Source organism: Ostrea edulis, chromosome 6 (genome assembly GCF_947568905.1).
Source record: "Ostrea edulis chromosome 6, xbOstEdul1.1, whole genome shotgun sequence".
Taxonomy (NCBI): domain Eukaryota; kingdom Metazoa; phylum Mollusca; class Bivalvia; order Ostreida; family Ostreidae; genus Ostrea; species Ostrea edulis.
The window spans coordinates 40,731,997-40,753,608 of NC_079169.1; the positions used below are offsets into that span (position 1 = coordinate 40,731,997).

At 35.1% G+C, this 21,612-nt stretch overlaps 1 protein-coding gene across 4 annotated transcripts in view; it reads right to left on the bottom strand.

Annotated features, from left to right (window-relative positions):
• LOC130046767 (fibulin-1-like) overlaps positions 1-21,612 on the bottom strand; it is an 83,713-nt gene that overhangs the window by 13,548 nt on the left and 48,553 nt on the right. For 2 of the 4 annotated variants that reach the window (XM_056139588.1, XM_056139585.1), the window contains exon 8: positions 2,731-2,847. In XM_056139588.1, the coding sequence (XP_055995563.1) occupies positions 2,731-2,847 (117 nt within the window). Of the gene's footprint in view, positions 1-2,730; positions 2,848-16,043; positions 16,167-21,612 lie in introns of all 4 variants that reach the window. The other 2 variants (XM_056139584.1, XM_056139587.1) reach the window with 2 other exon arrangements.

Sequence of the window (21,612 nt, forward strand, 5' to 3'; positions counted from 1 at the left end):
TATAAGATTAAAATAAGCTTTTTGATCATTTGGTTTACTATACTACATATTAATGATAGTCAAAACAAAAGCTGACGGCAGAATTATGGTTGGCTTCCTTTCACTCCTGATTATTGTAAAAACAAGAAGTAAGTGAGCTGTCATATAATAATTGCTATATAAACAAGTTAATGGTTTTTTGTTTTGTTTCTTATTATCTAATAATGAACTGAAAGTGCTAAATGTGGCAAACAAATAACAATAAGACATATATTCCCTCAATCTACCTCCCATCCACTGTAAGAAATGTCTGGTGTCTGAACAATGGCTTTAGTGAGTATTTGGGTACGGTAGCAGGTCGTTCCGTCCCACATTCGGTCCGTCCCTAGTCGATCCGTCCCTAGACGATCCGTCCCATGGTCGATTCGGCCCATTTTGCTTAGTCGATACGGCCCCTCCAATTTTTTTTTATCAAAGATATAATAAATGAATAATTACTTAAGACAAAGGGACGTTTTTGCATATATATATTGCAGTTAGTTATCAAAATTAGATAACTGGAGATGGTGTACAGTAGATTTATAGCGCAGACTGACCAGTAGGGCCCCTGCCGAAGTTAGACGTGTAAATAAAATTGTTTATTTAGGATTTATAATTTTTGTTTGAAGTGCGATGGTTATGAAAATGTGTGCTCATTAACTATTGTAGAAATATCGTTATTTAAATATGTATAGCAATCAATGTAAATGTGTGTCCCCTGTCCACTGATCATTGTGAAAACACCTGAGTAAAAACAGTTTTATAACTGCATTGTTGTGCAACCTTTGATCATTAATTACGAGCTTACAGTAACCTAACTATTCTTTGTATTGAAAATGAAGCCCATTTTATCGAATATTGTGATGTGTATAATGATCTTTGAAAAAGCTGTCAAATATCAAAACAGCATATTATTGTCATCCTACCTGATGACAGAAGATATCAGCGGCACACACACCATGAAGATGAAATACGCAGATGAATTAAACCAATTCAGTACTGTAAATAGCTTGGAAAAACAGTAATTATTTTTTCTGGGGCGGATCGACTAGGGGACGTACTAACTAGGGGACGGATAGTCTAGGGACGGATCGGTAATGGGACGAATCGACTAAGGGACGAATTGATAATGTGACGGAACGTCTAGAAAGCTTTGGGTACCACCTGTTATTGCTAGCTTAAATGCATATATGGAGTCTCATTCGCTAAGTCAGTTGTGACCTTTATCCTACCGATTTTGTGACTTTTTGTCCAGTGACTTTTTATCCTATCTAATCAAAAGTCATCATTGTGACCTGTGATTTTTTGTCCTACTGATTTTGTGCCTTTTTAACCTGTGGCTTTTTGTCCTGTGACTTTCTGTCCATATACCCAAAGCAATATGCCCCTCTTCTTTGAAGGGGGGCTTAAAATGTGGATGGACATATTGTGGTAGTTCGTTAAAAAAGTAGTAAGGAAGACATTATTGTGTGCAGGCGGACATATAGTGACACTTTGGAAAAAATTGGGCGGACGTATAGTGCAGACGGACATATAAGGACAGTTTGGTCCAAAATTGGGCGGACGGACATAAAGGGACTCAACACTCGCCACACCTGTTGCAAAAAATGCAGTAAGTAAGCTTTTTTTACTTGAGTAACGGGACGTTTCGACCTCAAAGACATTTCGACCTAGTACGTTTCGACTTCAGACGTCTCGACCCCATTTTGGGTCAAAGCGTCCCACTTATTGTTTTATATATATAACTAGGACGTTTCGACTACAAAGACTCTTTGGGTGTAACGAAGGTTGTTTGGGGTGACTTTCATATGTATTTGGATGTGTATACATTGATCTCATCATTATCGTCTCCACTGCCTCTTAATTATTTTTTAAAGGCTTCACTTTCGAGTCCACCATTAGCGCCAATTTTGTCACGTTTGATCGCAGTTATCTCGCACGCTGTTCTTTGTAGTCACAGCGACGATTAATTGATATAATAATAAATTCCAATGAAGAAATAAGCATTTGTTTTCAAACTTTATAAAAATCATTATGTAACTAAAAACGCAAGTGGCAAACATTCAAACATATTTATTTAACATCATAAATATTAAAAGATTAAACTTTGGGTCGAAACGTCCCAGTTATCAATAAAAAAAATTAGGTGAGACGTTTCGACCCAATATATTCTAGGGTCGAAACGTCTTTAAAGTCGAAACGTCTTGGGTCGAAACGTCCCTGAGGTCGAAACGTCCCACATTCTTTGACTTGCATGACATGTTATCATTTACAGTAAAATATTTTCCGCATTCAAAAGTAATAGAAGGTCCTGTTTTTAGGAAGGGGCATGTACCACTGACACCTCGAGTCATTATATATATATATATATATATATAATAAAAACTATCACAAAGCCGATAGATACTCAACTAAATTCTTCAGGAGTATATGTTGAATATTGCTTAGTTACACAAGTAACAAGATTGATCACTGTTCGTTATCTTCACCTTACACTAAACAATATCCATATACTCTTGAAGAAACTAGTTGAGTATACTATATTGGCTTTGTGATTTTTTTTGTTATACTACTATTTGTGTAGATTTTTTTAATACCTATCTCTGGATGACACACGCGCGCGCGCGCACGCACGCACGCACGCACGCACGCACGCACACACACACACACACACACACACACACACACACACACACACACACACACACTCACCTTTACAGGAAAGTCCATTTCCTCTGAATCCCGAACGACATTGACACAGGTAGGAGCCTGGGGTATTTATACATACATGCGGGGAACACTTCTTCTTTATTTTACACTCGTCAATATCTGATGAAAAGAAATTGCATGTACAAATGACAAGAAACCTGACAAAACTTGTGTACTTCAACTCTTTAGATTGGGGTAAAATCGACAAAATGTCACTGATATCTTGTTAGATACTTCGTTATTAATTCTGCCACGGCTATTGCAAAGATCAAAGAAATGCCGCGGTCATTATTCTACGATATACGTAATATTTTATGAGAAAATTGATACACATCTCGATTGCTAATACAACAATAAAGTCGATAACTCATAATTCAATTCTATAATCATGAAAATTCATCAATATATGTTGCAAAACAAATTTATAAATGACTGAAAAACATTTGCCATTCGTCTGCATTCCGATACCGATACACATGTAAACAAACATGTCGATGCACAGACAAGTGCTGGCCCTCTTCCACGTATGAACTGTGTATTCAAAACGGTTTATATAATCCATCAACATCAAACTTAGTATATGTACTGTTTTTTATGCAAGGTGAAGATAACGAATAGTGATCAATCTCATAACTCCTATAAGCAATACAAAATAGATAGTTGGGCAAACACGGACCCCTGGACACACCAGAGGTGGGATCAGGTGCCTAGGAGGAGTAAGCATCCCCTGTTGACCGGTCACACCCGCCGTGAGCCCTATATCCTGATCAGGTAAACGGAGTTATCCGCAGTCAAAATCAGTGTGCCAAGAACGGCTTAACAATCGGTATGAAACACGTCAGACAGCATTTGACCCAATGTGAGGTTGTATTGACGAACTAGATTGTTATGACGACCATAGAATTTGCGAAATGCTGACTTCAATCGAGACTATTGAAACCCCTGTACCATCAACTTGTTTGTCAGTAGCTTACCTCGATTTAAAAACTGACTATACGCAGAACAAGCTCTTGCCTATCGAATCAGTTGAGATATATAAACACCATATGAAGGAGATAATGGAATATTGCTACATAAATATGGGAAGTTGACGATGGAGAAGCTGAAATCATCCCGTTTGTCATACAGTTGAGTTGTCAGTTTGCCGTTAATGTCTACTTTCAATAAAATATCTAAGTATGAAGCAGAAGTGGACGACTCTGTGGTGCCTTTATTTCGAGCTCACAGGGATATATCAAATCGACATATGAATGAAAGCTATTATTGTTAATAGACAAAACGTCGTCAATATATCTAAATGTCGAATTGAAGGCCACAGCGAGAGATTTTTTCTTCTCGCGTAGAAGTTTTTGAATAAATTCTGCTTCATATGAATATAGAAACAGGTCAGCTAACAAAGGAGCACAATTCGTGCCCATGGGAATTTCAACACTGTTGGAAGACTTAATCACCAATGACTACGAAGATATTGTCAATGAGGAACTCTAACATATGTTCAATTTCAACTTCAGAGTACTTGTGCGTGGAATCCGAGTGGTGTTTAACAAAGTGTGTTTTTGAATGACTGATCACTAGATATGAATATTTCCGTTTTCCGTTTTTGTTGAAGAAGCAACTGTCTATGATGCCAAAAAGTCTAGTCTTTAATTTATCGTGAGAAATGGTCGTGTATAGTGTTGGAAAGTCATAGGTTTTAATGTTATTGATTTGGGAAAAATTCTGCGATTTCAAGTTTACTAAAAGTTCTTTAGAATTTTTTAGAATCCACATTTGATTAACACCACTTCTGGCATATGTAGTCGCACAGTAAGTTTGAAGTTTCTCCTTCACAGCTGTTAATATTTTCGTGAGGAGCAGATATAGGGGCTTGGTAGAGCACTTACTGGATCCAGCATTGTATCTTTGTTTGTAAGGGTTTTTATGTAGTTTAGGAATCCAGTATAGGTACGGTAACTCATATTCATTCGACCCATTGACTGGGATATTAAATGTGTCTAAAACTGAAGCATGGTTTTGAAGAATTTCATCTTTTGAAAGGGTGTTGGAGTATAAGTACGATTACCAAAAGTGGAATTAATGCCAAGTTCGTTTAAAATACAGTTGTAATAATGAGCCTTACAAACAAAGACAATGTTGTTACTAGCTTTGTCAGCTGGAACCAAAACATATTCCTCATGTAACCTATTTAATTCTTTTATTGCTTCTGGTTTACTAAACACAGGATAGATGGTACGTACTTTTGTTTTCATGTGTCTAATGCGGGATTTTAATATCCCTTTTATGCTTTTAACCCATTCTGACAATGTATCAAGTTCTTCTTTATCATATTTAGCCCATCGTCTGGAATAATCTTCGACAGAATTCATAATAGAGATGAAGTTCTGTCGCCAATTAAACGACCGAGGTTCTCTGTATTTAGGACCTTTTAGAATAAGTGATTTGAGGTCCTGATTTTCAACTATATCAACATCACCAGTAATGACATGTCCAGCTGGACTATAGTTGAAAGAAGATGAAGAACAAGAACATACTGGTGGATTACGTATATAAGATGGTCTATATCTAGGCACTGTAAAGTTTGTTTATAATTAAAAAGTTTGGATGCAATAGTAGAAGTATAGCTGTAAGAATCCTTTTTCGCCAGCAAAGACAAGTAGGCCTAGTCCGTTTTGGAAACTGTCAATGACGTCACGGTAACCTAATTCGTAGCTGAATAGGTAAACAATCAGCTATATATTTTTCTAGTTCTAGTTTTTGTAGATGATGCAGTATAGCCTCTTTGGTCGAGAAACGTTGTTTGAAATGTAAATGTCTCCGCTAACGCCTCAGCTTTTATATTTCAAAACAATATTTCTCGACCTCGGACCTCTTGCAACATACACGAAAACTCGATCTTTATTTCTTATATATACACCGAGTATACCCCGGCAAGCGGGGTGTAGGCTACCGAACGAGAATATAGTTGGTCGTGGTACGTTTTCGCATGATGTTTATTCAATTTATGGATATATTTCGCAGGAAAGCTTGTGGCTACGGATGAAATCATTAATATATGAAAACAAATATTTCTACTGTACACTTTCTAGTGTTATCAAACACCTCAACACAATTACAACGATCGGAGCGAGTATGATACTACCGCATGTCTATGATGGCTACGCTCTGTTTCATCACCACTTTTACATGGTCAACAATTACGTGTTATCTGTATAAGTTTATGCATATACTATCAGTGAATAAAACTAATCGTATTCAAAGATATCGACGAAAAAATTAATGTTGTACACGGGGTGTATGGTATCAGATTTCTTTTACAGATAATCAATGCGGAATGCGGTGTATTAATTTTTTATAAAAGAAAACTGATGGTAGAATTAATTTTTTTTCCAAATGTAACGCCTGGGGAATGAAATGAAAGCGCTTGAGTTAAGATTTTGACTTTGTGTACTGTTTATTTCATTTCTTCTAATACACACACACACACACACACACACACACACACACACACATATATATATAATTCAATAAAAAAGCAGGAAAATATATAGTTCCAAAATATATTTAAATCACTAGCGCTTTCTGGATTTTAACATCCATCCTCAGGTGAATACAGACTATATGAATATTTTCATGAAAGTGAGACCAGTGAATCTGAATCCGAGTCTACAGAGGCAGAGCCAACAAACCTTGTAAGAAATAAATCAGAGTTTAATCCAAAACGAGGAAGAAATAGAACTTTGGATGCCGTTTTCGACACATTAGAAAATATTCATTTTCCAAACAAACCCAGGAATATTAAATCTAATCTCTCTACGGAAGAGGAAAATGCTCTTAAAAACCTCCGTGATGACCCAACTATCATCATCAAAGAGGCCGATAAAGGAGGTGGAGTTGTCTTAATGAATAAGGATTTCTACAAAAATAAAATTTTACAAATGTTACAAGACAACAATTTTTATGATAGACTACACAATTGTCATGAGAAAAAAACCATTACAAAAATTAAAAATCTAGTATATGGACCACTATCGGAAGGTTTAACAGATAAAGAACAGGACTACCTGACAAACTTTGAATTCCGAGAGAGTCAATTCTATGGTTTACCTAAAGTTCACAAGTCTAAAATTATTAAGGATGCCATAGCAAATCAAAATAGTGTATGTATTACTTGTCTGGATCCAGCTGACTTATCCTTCAGACCCATAGTAGGAGGACCAAACTGTTCAACGCAGAGACTGAGTCATTTATTGGATATACTTTTAAAATCATATTGCCAAAAAGTACCCAGCTTTGTAAGAGACGATCTGGATTTTATAAATCATTTACCTACTCAGGTCACCTCCAACACTAAACTTGTCACTCTGGATGTTATTAGTTTATATACTAATATTCCTACAGAATTAGGATTGGAAGCGGTAAAATTCCGGATGGAAAAATATCCCAATGTACTTAATGACAGATTCCAACAGGATTTTATTTTAGAAGCACTAAAATTAGTTCTAGACAACAACTCGTTTGCTTTTTCCGACCATCATTACCTCCAAACTAAGGGAACTGCAATAGGGACAAAAGTCGCACCTACCTATGCACCTACCTATACCTAGGTTATCTAGAACATAAGTTACATGATCAACTATGTACGTTGTGGGGGGCAGAATTTGCAAATAATATAGTCTAAATGGAAGAGATATTTAGATGATTGTTTTATCTTGTGGCATGATGATATCGATAAGCTATCGGAGTTTTACGATCTACTAAACCAAATGAACTCGGATATCAAATTCACGATGGAAACAGATGATACGCAAATGCCATTTCTTGACGTTCTTATATTAAAAGAAAATACCAGCTTAGATACGGATATTTATTATAAGCCCACAGATACCCACCAATACCTGCATTTCGGATCGTGGCATCCCCACCATACTAAAACAGCTATACCATATAATCTCGCAAGAAGGATTTGTACCATTGTCAGCAATATCGATACGATGGATATCCGCTTGGAGGAATTAAAATTGTATTTATTAAGCCAAAAATACCCAGAACAACTTGTAGACGATGGAATAATGAAGGCTAAGGAGTGCGATAGGATACAGCTACTTTCAAACACACGATGTGCTAATGACGGAGAAATAATACCATTTGTACACACTTATAATCCGAGAAATCAAAACATCAATTCAATTGTTTATGAATTAAACAAGCTACTTAGGGAAGATGAACAAACAAAAGGCACATACAAGAACTGTCGTTTTATTAGCAGTAAACGCCAGCCCAAAAATCTTAAGAGAATACTTTGTTCCTCCCAATTAGATGACCGTACTTATACAGTGTCAAAGTGTACGGACCCTCGATGCGGTACATGTGACTACATTACAGAAGGGACCAGTTATAATTTTAACGGACGAGAATTTAAAGTTAATTTAATGCTAACATATCATGCGATACAAAGGATGTCATATACGCCATCACATGTCCTCGATGCAAGGAATATTACATTGGTGAAACTGGCAACACTCTCCGTGCCCGTGTACGTGTACATAAGCAGCACATCAGTACACCTGAATACAGACAAATCCAGTTAAGTGCACACCTGGAAACGTGTGGTAAAAAACGATTTAACATTTTCCCATTTTATAAACTCAGATGTGCCAGTGCTATTCAGAGACGGGAAAAAGAAAAACATTTCATTGGTAACTTAATAGTCTTTTATAATTGCCTATGATTTTCCCGTACTTTTTCCAGATCATTGTTGTACATTATCCATGACGTCACAATATAGACATTTAACGTTCCGCTTACTTTGACGTCATAATCACTGTTACTATGATACTGCTATGTATACATTTTTGTAAAGCTTCTGAAGATGTAATGAAAGCGCTAAAGCTTTACGGAGGATTTCTGTGTTTTCTTTTCATATTTTTTAAATATATATATTTATTATATACCCATCAATGTATCGTTCTTTGATACTGTGGATTTCACAGCGTGTGATCCGGTTTTCCGGATCACCACACTGTGGTTTTCTGATTCCGTATCAGTATCCTCTGAAACTGATGCCGTCACAATGACGTCACAATGCAACAACGCAACGTTATTTGTGGAAAATGTTGATCGCGTCACAAACGAACCTGCGTATACAAAACATGATTTCATGGTATGTCTGTGTTTTTGATCATTTGGATTACATTTATTATCTTATAAATGTGGATTTAAAATGCACAAGGGGGTATATAATAAATTTATCATTACTACAGTAACTTGATCCGAAGAGTTGGATCACGTCTCGTTGACAGGCGCGGATCATCAGATCAAACTCGACGCTTCGCGTCTCGTGTGATCTGATGATCCGCGCCTGTCAACTCGACGTGATCCGACTCTTCGGATCAAGTTACTGTAGTAATAATATATATTTATTATATACCCATCAATGTATCGTTCTTTGATACTATGGATTTCACAGCGTGTGATCCGGTTTTCCGGATCACCACACTGTGGTTTTCTGATTCCGTATCAGTATCCTCTGAAACTGATGCCGTCACAATGACGTCACAATGCATCAACGCAACGTTTCTTGTGGAAAATGTTGACCGCGTCACAAACAAAACTGCGTACACAATTTAAAACATAATTTCACTGTATGTCTGTATTTTTGATAATTTGGATTGCATTTAGTATTCTATAAATGTGGATTTAAAATGCAAAAGGGGGTATATAATAAATTTATTATTACTACAGTAACTTGATCCGAAGAGTTGGATCACGTCTCGTTGACAGGCGCGGATCATCAGATCAAACTCGACGCTTCGCGTCTCGTGTGATCTGATGATCCGCGCCTGTCAACTCGACGTGATCCGACTCTTCGGACCAAGTTACTGTAGTAATAATATATATATATATATATATGAGAGAGAGAGAGAGAGAGAGAGAGAGAGAGAGAGAGAGAGAGAGAGACTTGACTTTGGCTTCATCCATGTAAATGATATCACGACCAGTAGATATTCATGTAAAATTGTCTCAGGATATAATATATATCACACATTACACACGTGCATTAATCATATAAACAATACCATCAAAATTTTACATTTACATCATGAAAAGCCTTTTTTAGGATTTTTTTCTCCTCAGATAAATGTAAAATTTAATAGCAAACCACATGTATCTTACAATAGTTATAACTAAGCATATAATTCAAATTATTATCCAAGGTTGTAAATATACTCAAACTTCACAGGTCTTATGAAATATGATAATGTATAATTTTTCAATATTTTAGGGAGGTGTACTTGTTGTAGAGCCTACAGCTTCAAAATAATACGTCAACATAGGATTTTCTTACGCAAATCTTTATTCTAAAATAATAATCTGTAAATTAAAAACAATTTATTAAATTTATCCATAAAAATTGGGGGGAAAAGACCAATATTGACATCAAATTGTATTTTCAACAGTATTTCTTTTAACATGTTTGGGCTCAGAAAGCGTACATTATATAAATATTGCATGTATTTGAGGGTAACATTGAAAATTTCAATGTTACCCTCAAATACATGCAATATTTGTTTTATTATACTGAATGTTATGTAAACTGGGAAGCAGAAAAACTTACGTCTGTTGACATTTGATCAATCACTGTCGTGCGATATTTCGTATTTCGATGCGGGTACTCGCGTTTATTACAAACGCTCAAACGACGTCGTCTAGCAATCTACGGCGAACCGTACGCGCATAAATTTGACGCATGTGATAATTTTTTATAATATCACCCGTTGTCAAGTACTGTTACCCGTTGCTAGATACTATCACCCTGAGTCGCGTGTTTTCTGTTCTCAGAGGGTAACAATATGTTTTTTCAAATGCTTCTCGACCAATCAGGTTCGAGTATTTTACATGAAAGTATAATAATATAAAATATATATTCCATTTTATAAGATAAATGATTACATATCATTAAATAAAGGGTATATAGTATATGTTGCTTATTACAGCTCATTTGTTTGGAAAAATAATAATTATTAAGAAAAATAAAGGAGCAGTACATTTTCATGAATGTTGATTATACATTACATGTGGATGGGCTTGTGAGAAGCAACAACAATGAAAATAGCATGTCAAAATATATCTATAATAAAAAATTGTCTTCCTGTAAACATAATATTCACAAGGTATATCACGCCGCCATCTTGGTTTTCAAGCTGCATCGCTTGAAAAGTTCGGCGAGAAGTTCGATATAATATGATAATTAGACCCCTACCGTTTAGAAGCAACTCTGTCATGGTCTTACCTCTCGCATCGTCATGGTGAACTGGAAATAAAGTCCATTTATCGGCTATAATCAACCGTCAAACATCGTCTATTGCTTTTCAAATGCGAAAAATTGCTGAAAGGTGGACGGAAGTTGACATAATTATGCAAATGAGAATTCCCTTGCTAATGTACTTGGCAGGTATAGAACGAAATCCAGGTCCTCCAAATGTTTATACGAAAAGTATACGAATTGTTCATGATAATGTTTGTAGTTTATATCCAAAGATTGATATTGTTGCTGCTGAACTGTCTGAATATGATATTTTTGGTATTAGCGAAACTCACTTAGATAATACAATAAGCAACGAAGCAATACAAATTGCAGGTTTTCATAGTCCCATTCGAAAAGATAGAAATAGGCATGGGGGTGGTGTATCATTGTATATACCTAACAAAATTGCTTATCATGTACGTGATGACCTATTTTCATATGAATTAGAAATTGTATGGTCCGAAATCCATACACTACATGTAAGTAAGAAATTCTTGGTAGGTATCTTATATAGACCACCAAGTTCGTTATCTCAATACTGGGAATTTCTTTCTTCAAATGTTGAAAAAGCAATGGAGAGTGATTTACCCATTTTTTTTGTTGGGTGATTTTAACACTAATATACTCTCAGAGAAAAGTCTTAATTTCAAATTAATGTTACAACGACTAAATCTACATAATTACATTCATGATCCAACTAGTTTTCAAATTTTCCAGTGAATTCGGGAACTTGTATAGATTTGATACTTAGTAATAACAAAAGTATGATTTTAGATACTATTATTCTCCCTCCCTTTTGTAGCTCACATTCAGTTATAGGCATAGAGATACAGTATAAAACTTACAAAGAATATAGATGCTTATAAACGTGAGCTTATGGATTTCAAATCAGCAGATTATGCTGGTTTGAGAACCACTTTACTCAATTGTAATTGGGATAATGTGTTCATTGATGATGACATTGATCATGTTTACTCCAAATTTCTACTAAACACTAAAACATACATTAACAATCATCTTCCAACTAAAATCATCACTGTTAGACCCAGAGACAAAGTCTTCATGAATAATACTATTAAACACCTGATGAGGAAACGAAACAGAATCCTTCATAAAGCGGTTAAATCAAATAATTCATTACACTGGGAAAAATATAGATTTTTACGCAACAAAGTTATTGATGAAATTACATCATCTAGACACAACTATAATAAAAAAAACTTACAGAACAAATTAAAAAATCAATCCCACCAGGTAAATGGTGGAGGATTGTTAAATCCTTGTCAAAATTACGAAATGATCATAAGCCATTACCACCTATCAAAACATCTGGAAAAAAACTATTTCACCCTATAGAAAAAGCAAATGCGTTTAACACCTTCTTTTCAAATATTTCTACAATGGACCAAGAACCTAACTTACCACTGCATGGACCAGGGCCACCTACTAATTTTCACCTTGATGATTTTATCATCTCTGATCAGGAAGTACTTGATCAACTTCTCATACTGAATACTAATAAACCCCCAGGTCCAGATGGTATATCCCCATTAATACAACAAACATTACCTCTTCCATATACAAACCACTTACAAAATTATCTAACAGGTAACTATCTCTTGGCAAACTTCCAATCATATGGAAATCAGCTAATATCTCACCAATTTATAAAAACAAAGGTAGTGCACAAGAAGTCAACAACTACAGACCGATTTCAGTTACATCAACCCTGTGTAAAATACTTGAAAGAATCATAGTTAAGCATCTCTACAATTATGTTTTGGATCATAATATCATCTACAAATATCAATCTGGGTTCCAACCTAATGATTCAACAACTAATCAACTTATTGAAATTTATAACACAATTATTTCAAATATGGACAAAGGTAAAGATGTAAAGTTTATTTTTTGCGACATTTCAAAAGCTTTTGACAGAGTATGGCACAATGGTATTCTTTATAAGTTACAAAACTATGGTATGTCCAGACAAATTATAAAATGGGTTGAAAACTATTTAACAAACAGGTCACAACGTGTAGTCCTGGATGGTTTTACATCTTCTTCAAGATCTACAAATTCAGGCGTTCCTCAAGGATCTGTTCTAGGGCCATTTTTGTTCATATTATATATTAATGACATCTCCAAATATTTACAAAATCCTGTTAGACTATTTGCAGACGACACCTCGCTTTTTGTTATTGTTGATAATGATATGATTAGTTCGGCAATTTCATTAACTAATGACCTAGAGATTATACATCAATGGTCAAAACAATGGGCTATGGATTTCAACCCAGAAAAAACAACCAATTTAGACTTTACACGAAAGCATGTTACTCATCCAAGAATTAGATTTGGCACTAGTGGTTCGATAATTAATAATGTCAACAATCATACTCATTTAGGAATATTTCTTCAATCAGATGGTAGTTGGAAAACTCACATATTAAATATTCATGAAAAAGCATCTAACCGATTAAACATATTGCGCATGCTAAAATATTCACTTAATCGTAAATTCTTAATTAAAATATACTTCTCTTTTATTCGTCCTGTACTAGAGTATGCTAATGTAGTATGGGACAACTGTACAATGAGCGAATCAAATTTATTGGAAGATGTACAGGTCTCAGCAGCACGCATCATTACTGGACTGAGAATTAACTCTTCCAGAACAGCACTCTATCATGAATTGGGTTGGGACACCTTAGCATGTCGTAGAAAAATCCATAAACTCGTTTTATTTTATAAAATAGTACATGACATTGCTCCCCAATATCTGCAAGACCTATTGCTTTCAAATATACCACCTCAACATTCATACACCTTAAGAAACAATGATGCTAATCTTAAATTTACTCTTCCAAAAGTCAAGACCCCATCATACATGAATAGTTTTCTACCCTCCACAATCAGGTTATGGAATGATCTGCCAATACACATTAGAAACATTCCCTCACTTGCATCATTTAAAAATGCCTTAAATAAATTCTACTGCTTACAACCCAATAAACTTTTTAATATCGGTAAACGTAAAGGTAACATTGTGCACTGTCAATTTAGAAACAATGCAAGTAATTTAAATGCAGATCTTGAATCCCACTTCTTACGAGATAGTGCTACTTGTGATAGGTGTGGCCACCATACTGAAGATTCTTTTCATTTCTTCTTCAAATGTCCTGAGTTTGCTGACCATAGAACTAAACTAATCTCGTCTATCAATGAAATGCAGCTTTCTGCTCCTTTAACACTGAATTTACTTTTATATGGTGAAAAATGTTTAAGCTTTAAATATAATGAAAAGATTTTTGAAACTGTTCAAAAGCATATCTTGGAAACTAATAGGTTCTTTTAAGCATCTCATATTTTGTCTATTATACAATTTTCTATTTTTGGTATTTAGTTTTATTTTCCTTTTACCGGTACTGCCCCCCCCCCCCCTTCTCTTTTTTTCTTTTATCTTTTGTTTGTTACATGTATATACCCTTACTTTTCTTTCTTTCTCTTTCAATTTGTATAAATATTTTTCAGTTCTCATTTTATTTGGGTTTTTTTTCTTTTCAATTTTTTCTTTTCGTTTACTCATTCTATATATTTGTATATATGCATATGTATGTGTGCATATATCGAAACTTTTCTTAGTCTATCTATTGCTATTTATATATATGTGCACATTCATGTGATTGTTCTCTGGTGTATATGTTATTTATTTGTATATGTGTGTACCTTGTATTTCCATTTCACACTTGACCTTGTTGTAGGGAGAGGGCTTAAATAGGTTATGCCTGCTGCCCGATCCCATTCACTTTGTGAATAAAATATAGTTTAAATTAAATGAGCATTTCCAATATTGTTTTGGTAATGCGATAGATTTACTAAATTTCCCGTGCCAGCCTGTGGCCCGAAACCACACAATCGTGCCTAAATTTTATTGTTTGCAGGCCTGCAACTACCCTGCATTCAGTGCCCCCCCCCCCCCCCCCCCCCCCCCCCACAAGCGTCAGAGAGTACATTAGCAAGGGAATTCTCATTTGCATAATTATGTCAACTTTCGTCCACCTTTCAGCAATTTTTCGCATTTGAGAAGCAATAGACGATGTTTGACGGTTGATTATAGCCGATAAATGGACTTTATTTCCAGTTCACCATGACGATGCGAGAGGTAAGACCATGACAAAGTTGCTTCTAAATGGTAGGGGTCTAATTATCATATTATATCGAAATTTTAAGCGATGCAGCTGGTGAAAATGAAAACCAAGATGACGGCGTGATATACCTTGTGAATATTATGTTTACAGGAAGACAATTTGTTTTATTATGGATATTTAAAACGTCGAGTGCCTGTGAACATATATATTTTTCAAATTCAATGACTGGATTAAAAAGGTAATTTTTTTAATGATTGGGTCCATTTTAGGCCGAGTATAGATCTACCTTAATTATTGAATGAAATGACATTTCGCAGCTATGTGTAAAAGAAATCTGATAGCATACATCCCGTGCACAACATGTAACATACACCCCCTGCACATCATTAATTTTTCGTCGATATCTTTGAATACAATTGGTTTTCTTTACTGACAGTAAACTTATATAGAAAACACGTGAATATTGGTCCTGTAAAATTGACGATAAAACAAAGCGTTCCCCTGATATTTTATCAGAGACACGTGGTAGTGCCAAATTTGCCCCGATCGTCGGAATTGTTTTGATGTGTTTGATAAAATTAGGAAGAGTACAATGGAAATATTTGCTTCCATATATTTCTGAATTAATGCTTTCTTCTGTGGTTTCCTGCAAAATTTATCCATAAATTGAGTATTATGCAACAAGAAGCCTCGACCATCTAGATTGCCGCTTCGGTAGTCTACACCCCCGTCACAACTTAGCTTACACCCTGGATGTAGGTGGTTTACTCGGTGATACATGCAGTTTTTATTCCATTGAACAAATTGCATTTATCCACAACATTTAAGAACTGACGAAATAAAAATTACAATTCTATTACCGATACACTTTCCATTTTCACGTCCGTAGCCTGCCTTACACACGCAGTTGTAACTTCCATTTGAATTAACACAAAGACTGCCTTTGTCACACCCATGTTTTTCAGCTTCGCACTCGTTCACATCTACAAAAATAGATCAACAAGAAAAAACAAAACAATAAAACCCAACGCACGTATGATGTTTATTCAACATACGTTTCAATGGCGAAATTTTTTTTCATATTCATTTTCCATATCTTGCATATCTGGATTAATATACAGAGCAGTGGTGTAGCTAGGTTTGAAATATTTGTAAGCAGGGGGTCTGGGGGACGGTAGCCCCCCGAAACTGAGGACATTTTTCGTAATATGTAATAAAAATTTAACGAAAATATTTGTAAGCACGTGCATACAGTGCTACAGTGTAGCTCCGCCACTGCAGAGTATATTGATGGTTACATGTACATGTAGCTGTATTCGGCGCGCATTTGAATTTGAATTATGTATGATTACAAATTGGCATATGTTATCATAGTACAATTGTAGACTGCTTCTGACTATTCTGCTATCTTTCTGCTAGGGGACCAATCAAATGTATGTGTGGGGTGTACACCCATTTCTGCATGAGCTATTTAAGCAGTAGTGCAGAGATAAATTTCGTTTATCATGGATACAATTAATTAAAACCCACAGATGGAAAAAAATCCAGGGGATATGTTTCCACAGAAAATCCATCAAGCCATCTCTGAGAAATCGTGTCGACAAAATCTGAATATTGCCAATTTTTCAACCACTTTCTGTCTAGACCGGAAGTGACAGAAAACATGTAGACATAATATATAGCATGGATTATCGCCAATCTATTATCCCTGCAAGTTTTCAAGTCGTTCCATAGAAAATGAGAAAACAATGTCTAAATTTGTCCACACCACATTTCACGACCGGAAGTGAAATTTACAAACACATATCACGTTACTTTAAACATACATAATGTCTAGAACGTATGTAAAATTCAAGTCAACAACTTCTTTCGTAAGCGAGATTTATAGCACTGAAAAATGAGAAAATGAAAAGTATTTTTGAAATAACCAGAAGTTGGACTTTCAACATGCGGTGGGGTCACTATATTTTGAGATTTCGAAAGAGACCTAATAAATTGGAATGGGTTTGAAATTAAAAGAAAAAGTTTAAAATTTACTATTCTTTTAATCAATTCCGGCGAAGACCGGAAGTGATGCCAATAAACGAAACTACAATAAAGCACAATACAATTGAGAGATATATCATCACTGAAAGTTTCATTCGATTATCTTTAGTCATTTTTGAGATTACTCCCGGAGAAAATGATTTTTAAAAAACGGAAATAGGACATATCTCACGAACGGAAGTGAATTTTGAAAAAGAAAGATTATTTTAGTGATATAAACGATATTCAGTTTTATTTTTTCGTTTAAGAGATAGAAGACGTCAAAGTTTCGTACATTATTCCCCTTAAAATCCCTTATTACGCAATCAATGTAAATTTCGCTGACATCAGCAATTGTAAAACGTCCAAACAAATAACTTTGTTTCAACAATGCTTTACAAATTCTTTTTAGTTTTTGGCATATTTAGAAAATACTTTTGACCCCTCTTGGCCCCTTTTTTTGAGGGGCTGGCCCCTCAAACCTGATATCATAGAATAGGTCTTGTTATTATCTACAACTTTTGTTATATATGTCTTTACAAATTATTTTCATATAAAAAGATATGAACGAAAACGTATCAAAAATTGCAACAAAAAAATTGTCGTGCATTTTCGAATCCAGGCGAGCTTCAACGCCTTTTGCATCAGACAAATCGCAATGCGCTATGTCACATCTGGCAAGTGTCCTCTACAATCGCTGAAAATTTGAAGCTGATATCTTTGATAGTTTTCGAGAACACTTTTGGACAAAGTGACCCTCTAAAAGTTGGAAAAACGTCAATATCTTACATAATAAGCGACGTAATCAAAATAAAAAGAAAAAACACCTATTGAGTTCAAGTGAATATCTATCATTCTTGAAAACTTGACGAAAATCGGTCGATGTATATCCGAGAAATCGCGTGCACAAAATTTGTAAGAAAAAATGATAATAATAGAGAATAAAAACCTTCCAAGAACAATAACGTCTTCCGTTGGAAACGGAAGACCTTTTGAAATGACCCTTATGGCCCCTCATTTATGGAAATTATCCTTAAAACTTGGTTTTATTAAATAGATCTCCCAATTATTTACAACTTTTGTGCTATACCGTTTAACAAAATACTGTCAGTTTTCAACATATATGCGTTAGACTGTCTGAGATTTTGGAGAATGTTCCGCTAATAAAGGGGAGGGGGGGGGGGGTGTATTTAAATACGTGAAAGTGTATCGCACTGAAAATTTTCCTAAATAGTAGTTTATTTACCTATACTGAATTGATATCAAACTAAACTAGTGGGTATTGTTTTTTACAACAACAAAAAAAACCCAGTACAGTACATCTTGCCTTAATGTCTGCTTTTCATGTTGTAAGTTTGAAATCCTAATGTCAAAGGGTTCTCAGGTTATAGTCTTGACTATACTTTGATGTAAAAGAGTGACCTTGAATGAAGAAATGGGTCAAGGTCAAAGATTTTGGTACAGTGCATCTTGTCTTAATATCTGCTTTCTAAGTTGTAAGTTTGAAATCCTAATGTCAAATAGTTCTCAGGTTATAGTCTTGATGTAAAGGAGTGTCCTTGACACTGTAAGTGGATGAAGGTAAAAAATGTTTGTGGTGTGCATCCCTCTTCCATATAACCTCTCTATATTCCAAGTTTAAAGTTTTAATGTTTTAATTTCATAGACGATCCTACATGTAGTTGCAATTGAATCATAAATTATTCCCAAAGAGTTCATGATTTTATCATATGTTTTGAATATAATATTTTTTCAATATCTATTTCAGATTTTACCAAATACAGAACACTGCAAGGCTTGCAAAATGAAGACCTCAGCAAAATTTTTCTAAATTATCCACTCTAAGGCTACTTACCAGTAATTCATATCTAGAGGAACATATATCATCCTTGAAACAATAAAAACTAATTTAATATATTATATATATATTTATGTATGTTATGCTTTTTCAACCTTTAAATTTTTTAAAGACAGTATAGATTATTATGATTGCACAATATTTAAAGTTTGTAAATTTTCAAAGAATTTTGTTTGCTCTCCAGAATGACAACTCACTACCTGTCCCTAGTGATGTTAAAAGAGGCTGTTGTTCTCGTTTGTTCCAAACAGGAATACCATATGAGGAGGCCAACAGAAGATGCACCTCCACTGAGTGTGCACTCACAAAACAAAGCTTGCTGTGAATAAATTATTATTATTTCCTTTGTTTGTAATTGTATATTGTTAACAAGGTCAAAGGTACTTGATCCGATGCCAAACTTTTGCATTTCTTTTGCTTTGTGGTAAATTTTCTTCAGCAGCATTAACATTGTTTAAATTGTTTTCTTTGGAGAGTATGTACACATGGATCATTTGTATATTAGAATTATAACATTGTTTAATTCAACTCATTCTTATCATAGAGAGGTTATTATGATTGCACAATATTTAAAGTTTAACGGGTAAAACAGTATACCCTTTACAAGTCGTTGCCTGCAGTATATACTGCAGGCAACGACTTGTAAAGGGTATACTGTTTTTAACTCACATGCCAGGTAGTATTATGAAACTCTGTAGTTGATAAGGACATATATCACATGTCGATATGCATATTTACAAGAAAATCTGATATATTTTAAATCTGAACGTTAATTTAAAAGTGGGGAGAAATAGCATTGGATGAAGAAAGACACATATGAAGAAAATTATTCCATAAACAAATACTTTTTAGCTCACCTGAGCTGAAAGCTCAAGTGAGCTTTTCTGATCGCCTGTTGTTCATTGTCTGTCTGTCTGTCTGTCCGTGATTAACCTTTTTATATTTTCGACTTCTTCTCCAGAACCACTGGGCCAATAATAACCAAACTTAGCCAAAAGTATTCTTGGGTGAAGGGCTTTCGAGTTTGTTCAATGAAGGGCCATGCCTTCTTCAAAGGGGAGATGATCACAAAAATAGGGTGGGGTCATTTCAAAATCTTATCTGGGCCAGAAGAGCTGAAATGTACATGAAAGCTTCCTGACATAGTACAGATTCAAGTTCATTGAAATAATGGCCTCCAGGGGTTGGATGGGGCCACAATAGAGGATCAAAGTTTTACATACAATTATTTAGGAAAAATCTTTAAATATGAGTCAAGGTGACTCAGGTGAGCGATGTCGGCCATGGGCCTCTTGTTTAACATATAGAATAAATAATTATGTTGTATTTCCCATGGAACATTGAAACTTTTAATGCGTTTACCAATTAATCACTGAAAGAAAGATAAAGTTGTTGTTTCATATGTTTTATGAAAACTTAGAGATGTTTTATTTCTTTTCATGAAAGACCCCCTAATTACCCAGTAATGTATAATCAATTCTTAACAGATTATGTAAATTTGATTTATATTAAGGATGTTTGATCTGATTACCCATCATTATCAATCTGTCTAACATAGCCATTATGTGTTACTATTGCTAAGCAATCTTGGAGCATGAGGTAGAATGCGAGCCAGCTCTTTCATAAGTACATGTATCTGGAAAATATTTCAATGTCAAAGGTTACAACAATGTGATTGTATGTCTAAGGTCTTGATAATAAAACTGTTATCTGTTCAACTTTTTCTTCTTAAAATCAAGACTAAGTACCAGAGGAAATTGTGGAAAAAATGTCTGTCAAATACTGTCAAGCTCTTACATGTAGTAATTGCAGATTCAACTATTTATAGAGATACTGAGTTATGATGCACACAAAAATGGGTCTGGCACAAAAATGTTGATTTAGTGCTCAAGTGACTGGTAAAGTCTATAACACAGAGAGACTGGGTCTTAATTCAATTGTGATTGATTGATTGAATATTGTTTAACGTCCCTCTCGAGAATATTTCACTCATATTGAGACGTCACCACTGCCCGTGAAGGGCTGCAAAATTTAGGCATATGCTCGGCGCTTATGGCCATTGAGCAGGGAGGGATCTTTATTGTGCCACACCTGCTGTGACACGGGACCTCGGTTTTTGCGGTCTCATCCGAAGGACCGCCCCATTTAGTCGCCTCTTACGACAAGCAAAGGGGTACTGAGGATCTATTCTAACCCGAATCCCCACGAGACTATTCAATTGTGCCTGATGATTAAACTAATAATAAACATGTATGGAAAATTTGTTATCAGTGAAATACGGTACTGTTGTACAGAGACAAAGTTACATTCTATAGGCTAAGACAGTGTAAGGCTCTACAGGGACTAGGTTATGCTCTACGGGGACTGGGTTAGGGTTTACAAGGATTGGGTTAGATGCACGTGAACTGGATCATATCCTAATTAGTGTTAGAGTCAGGACCGTGAACTGGATCACATTTTAATTAGTGTTAAAATCAGGCCCGTGAACTGGATCATATCGTAATTAGTGTTAGAATCAGGCCCGTGAATTCAATCACATCCTAATT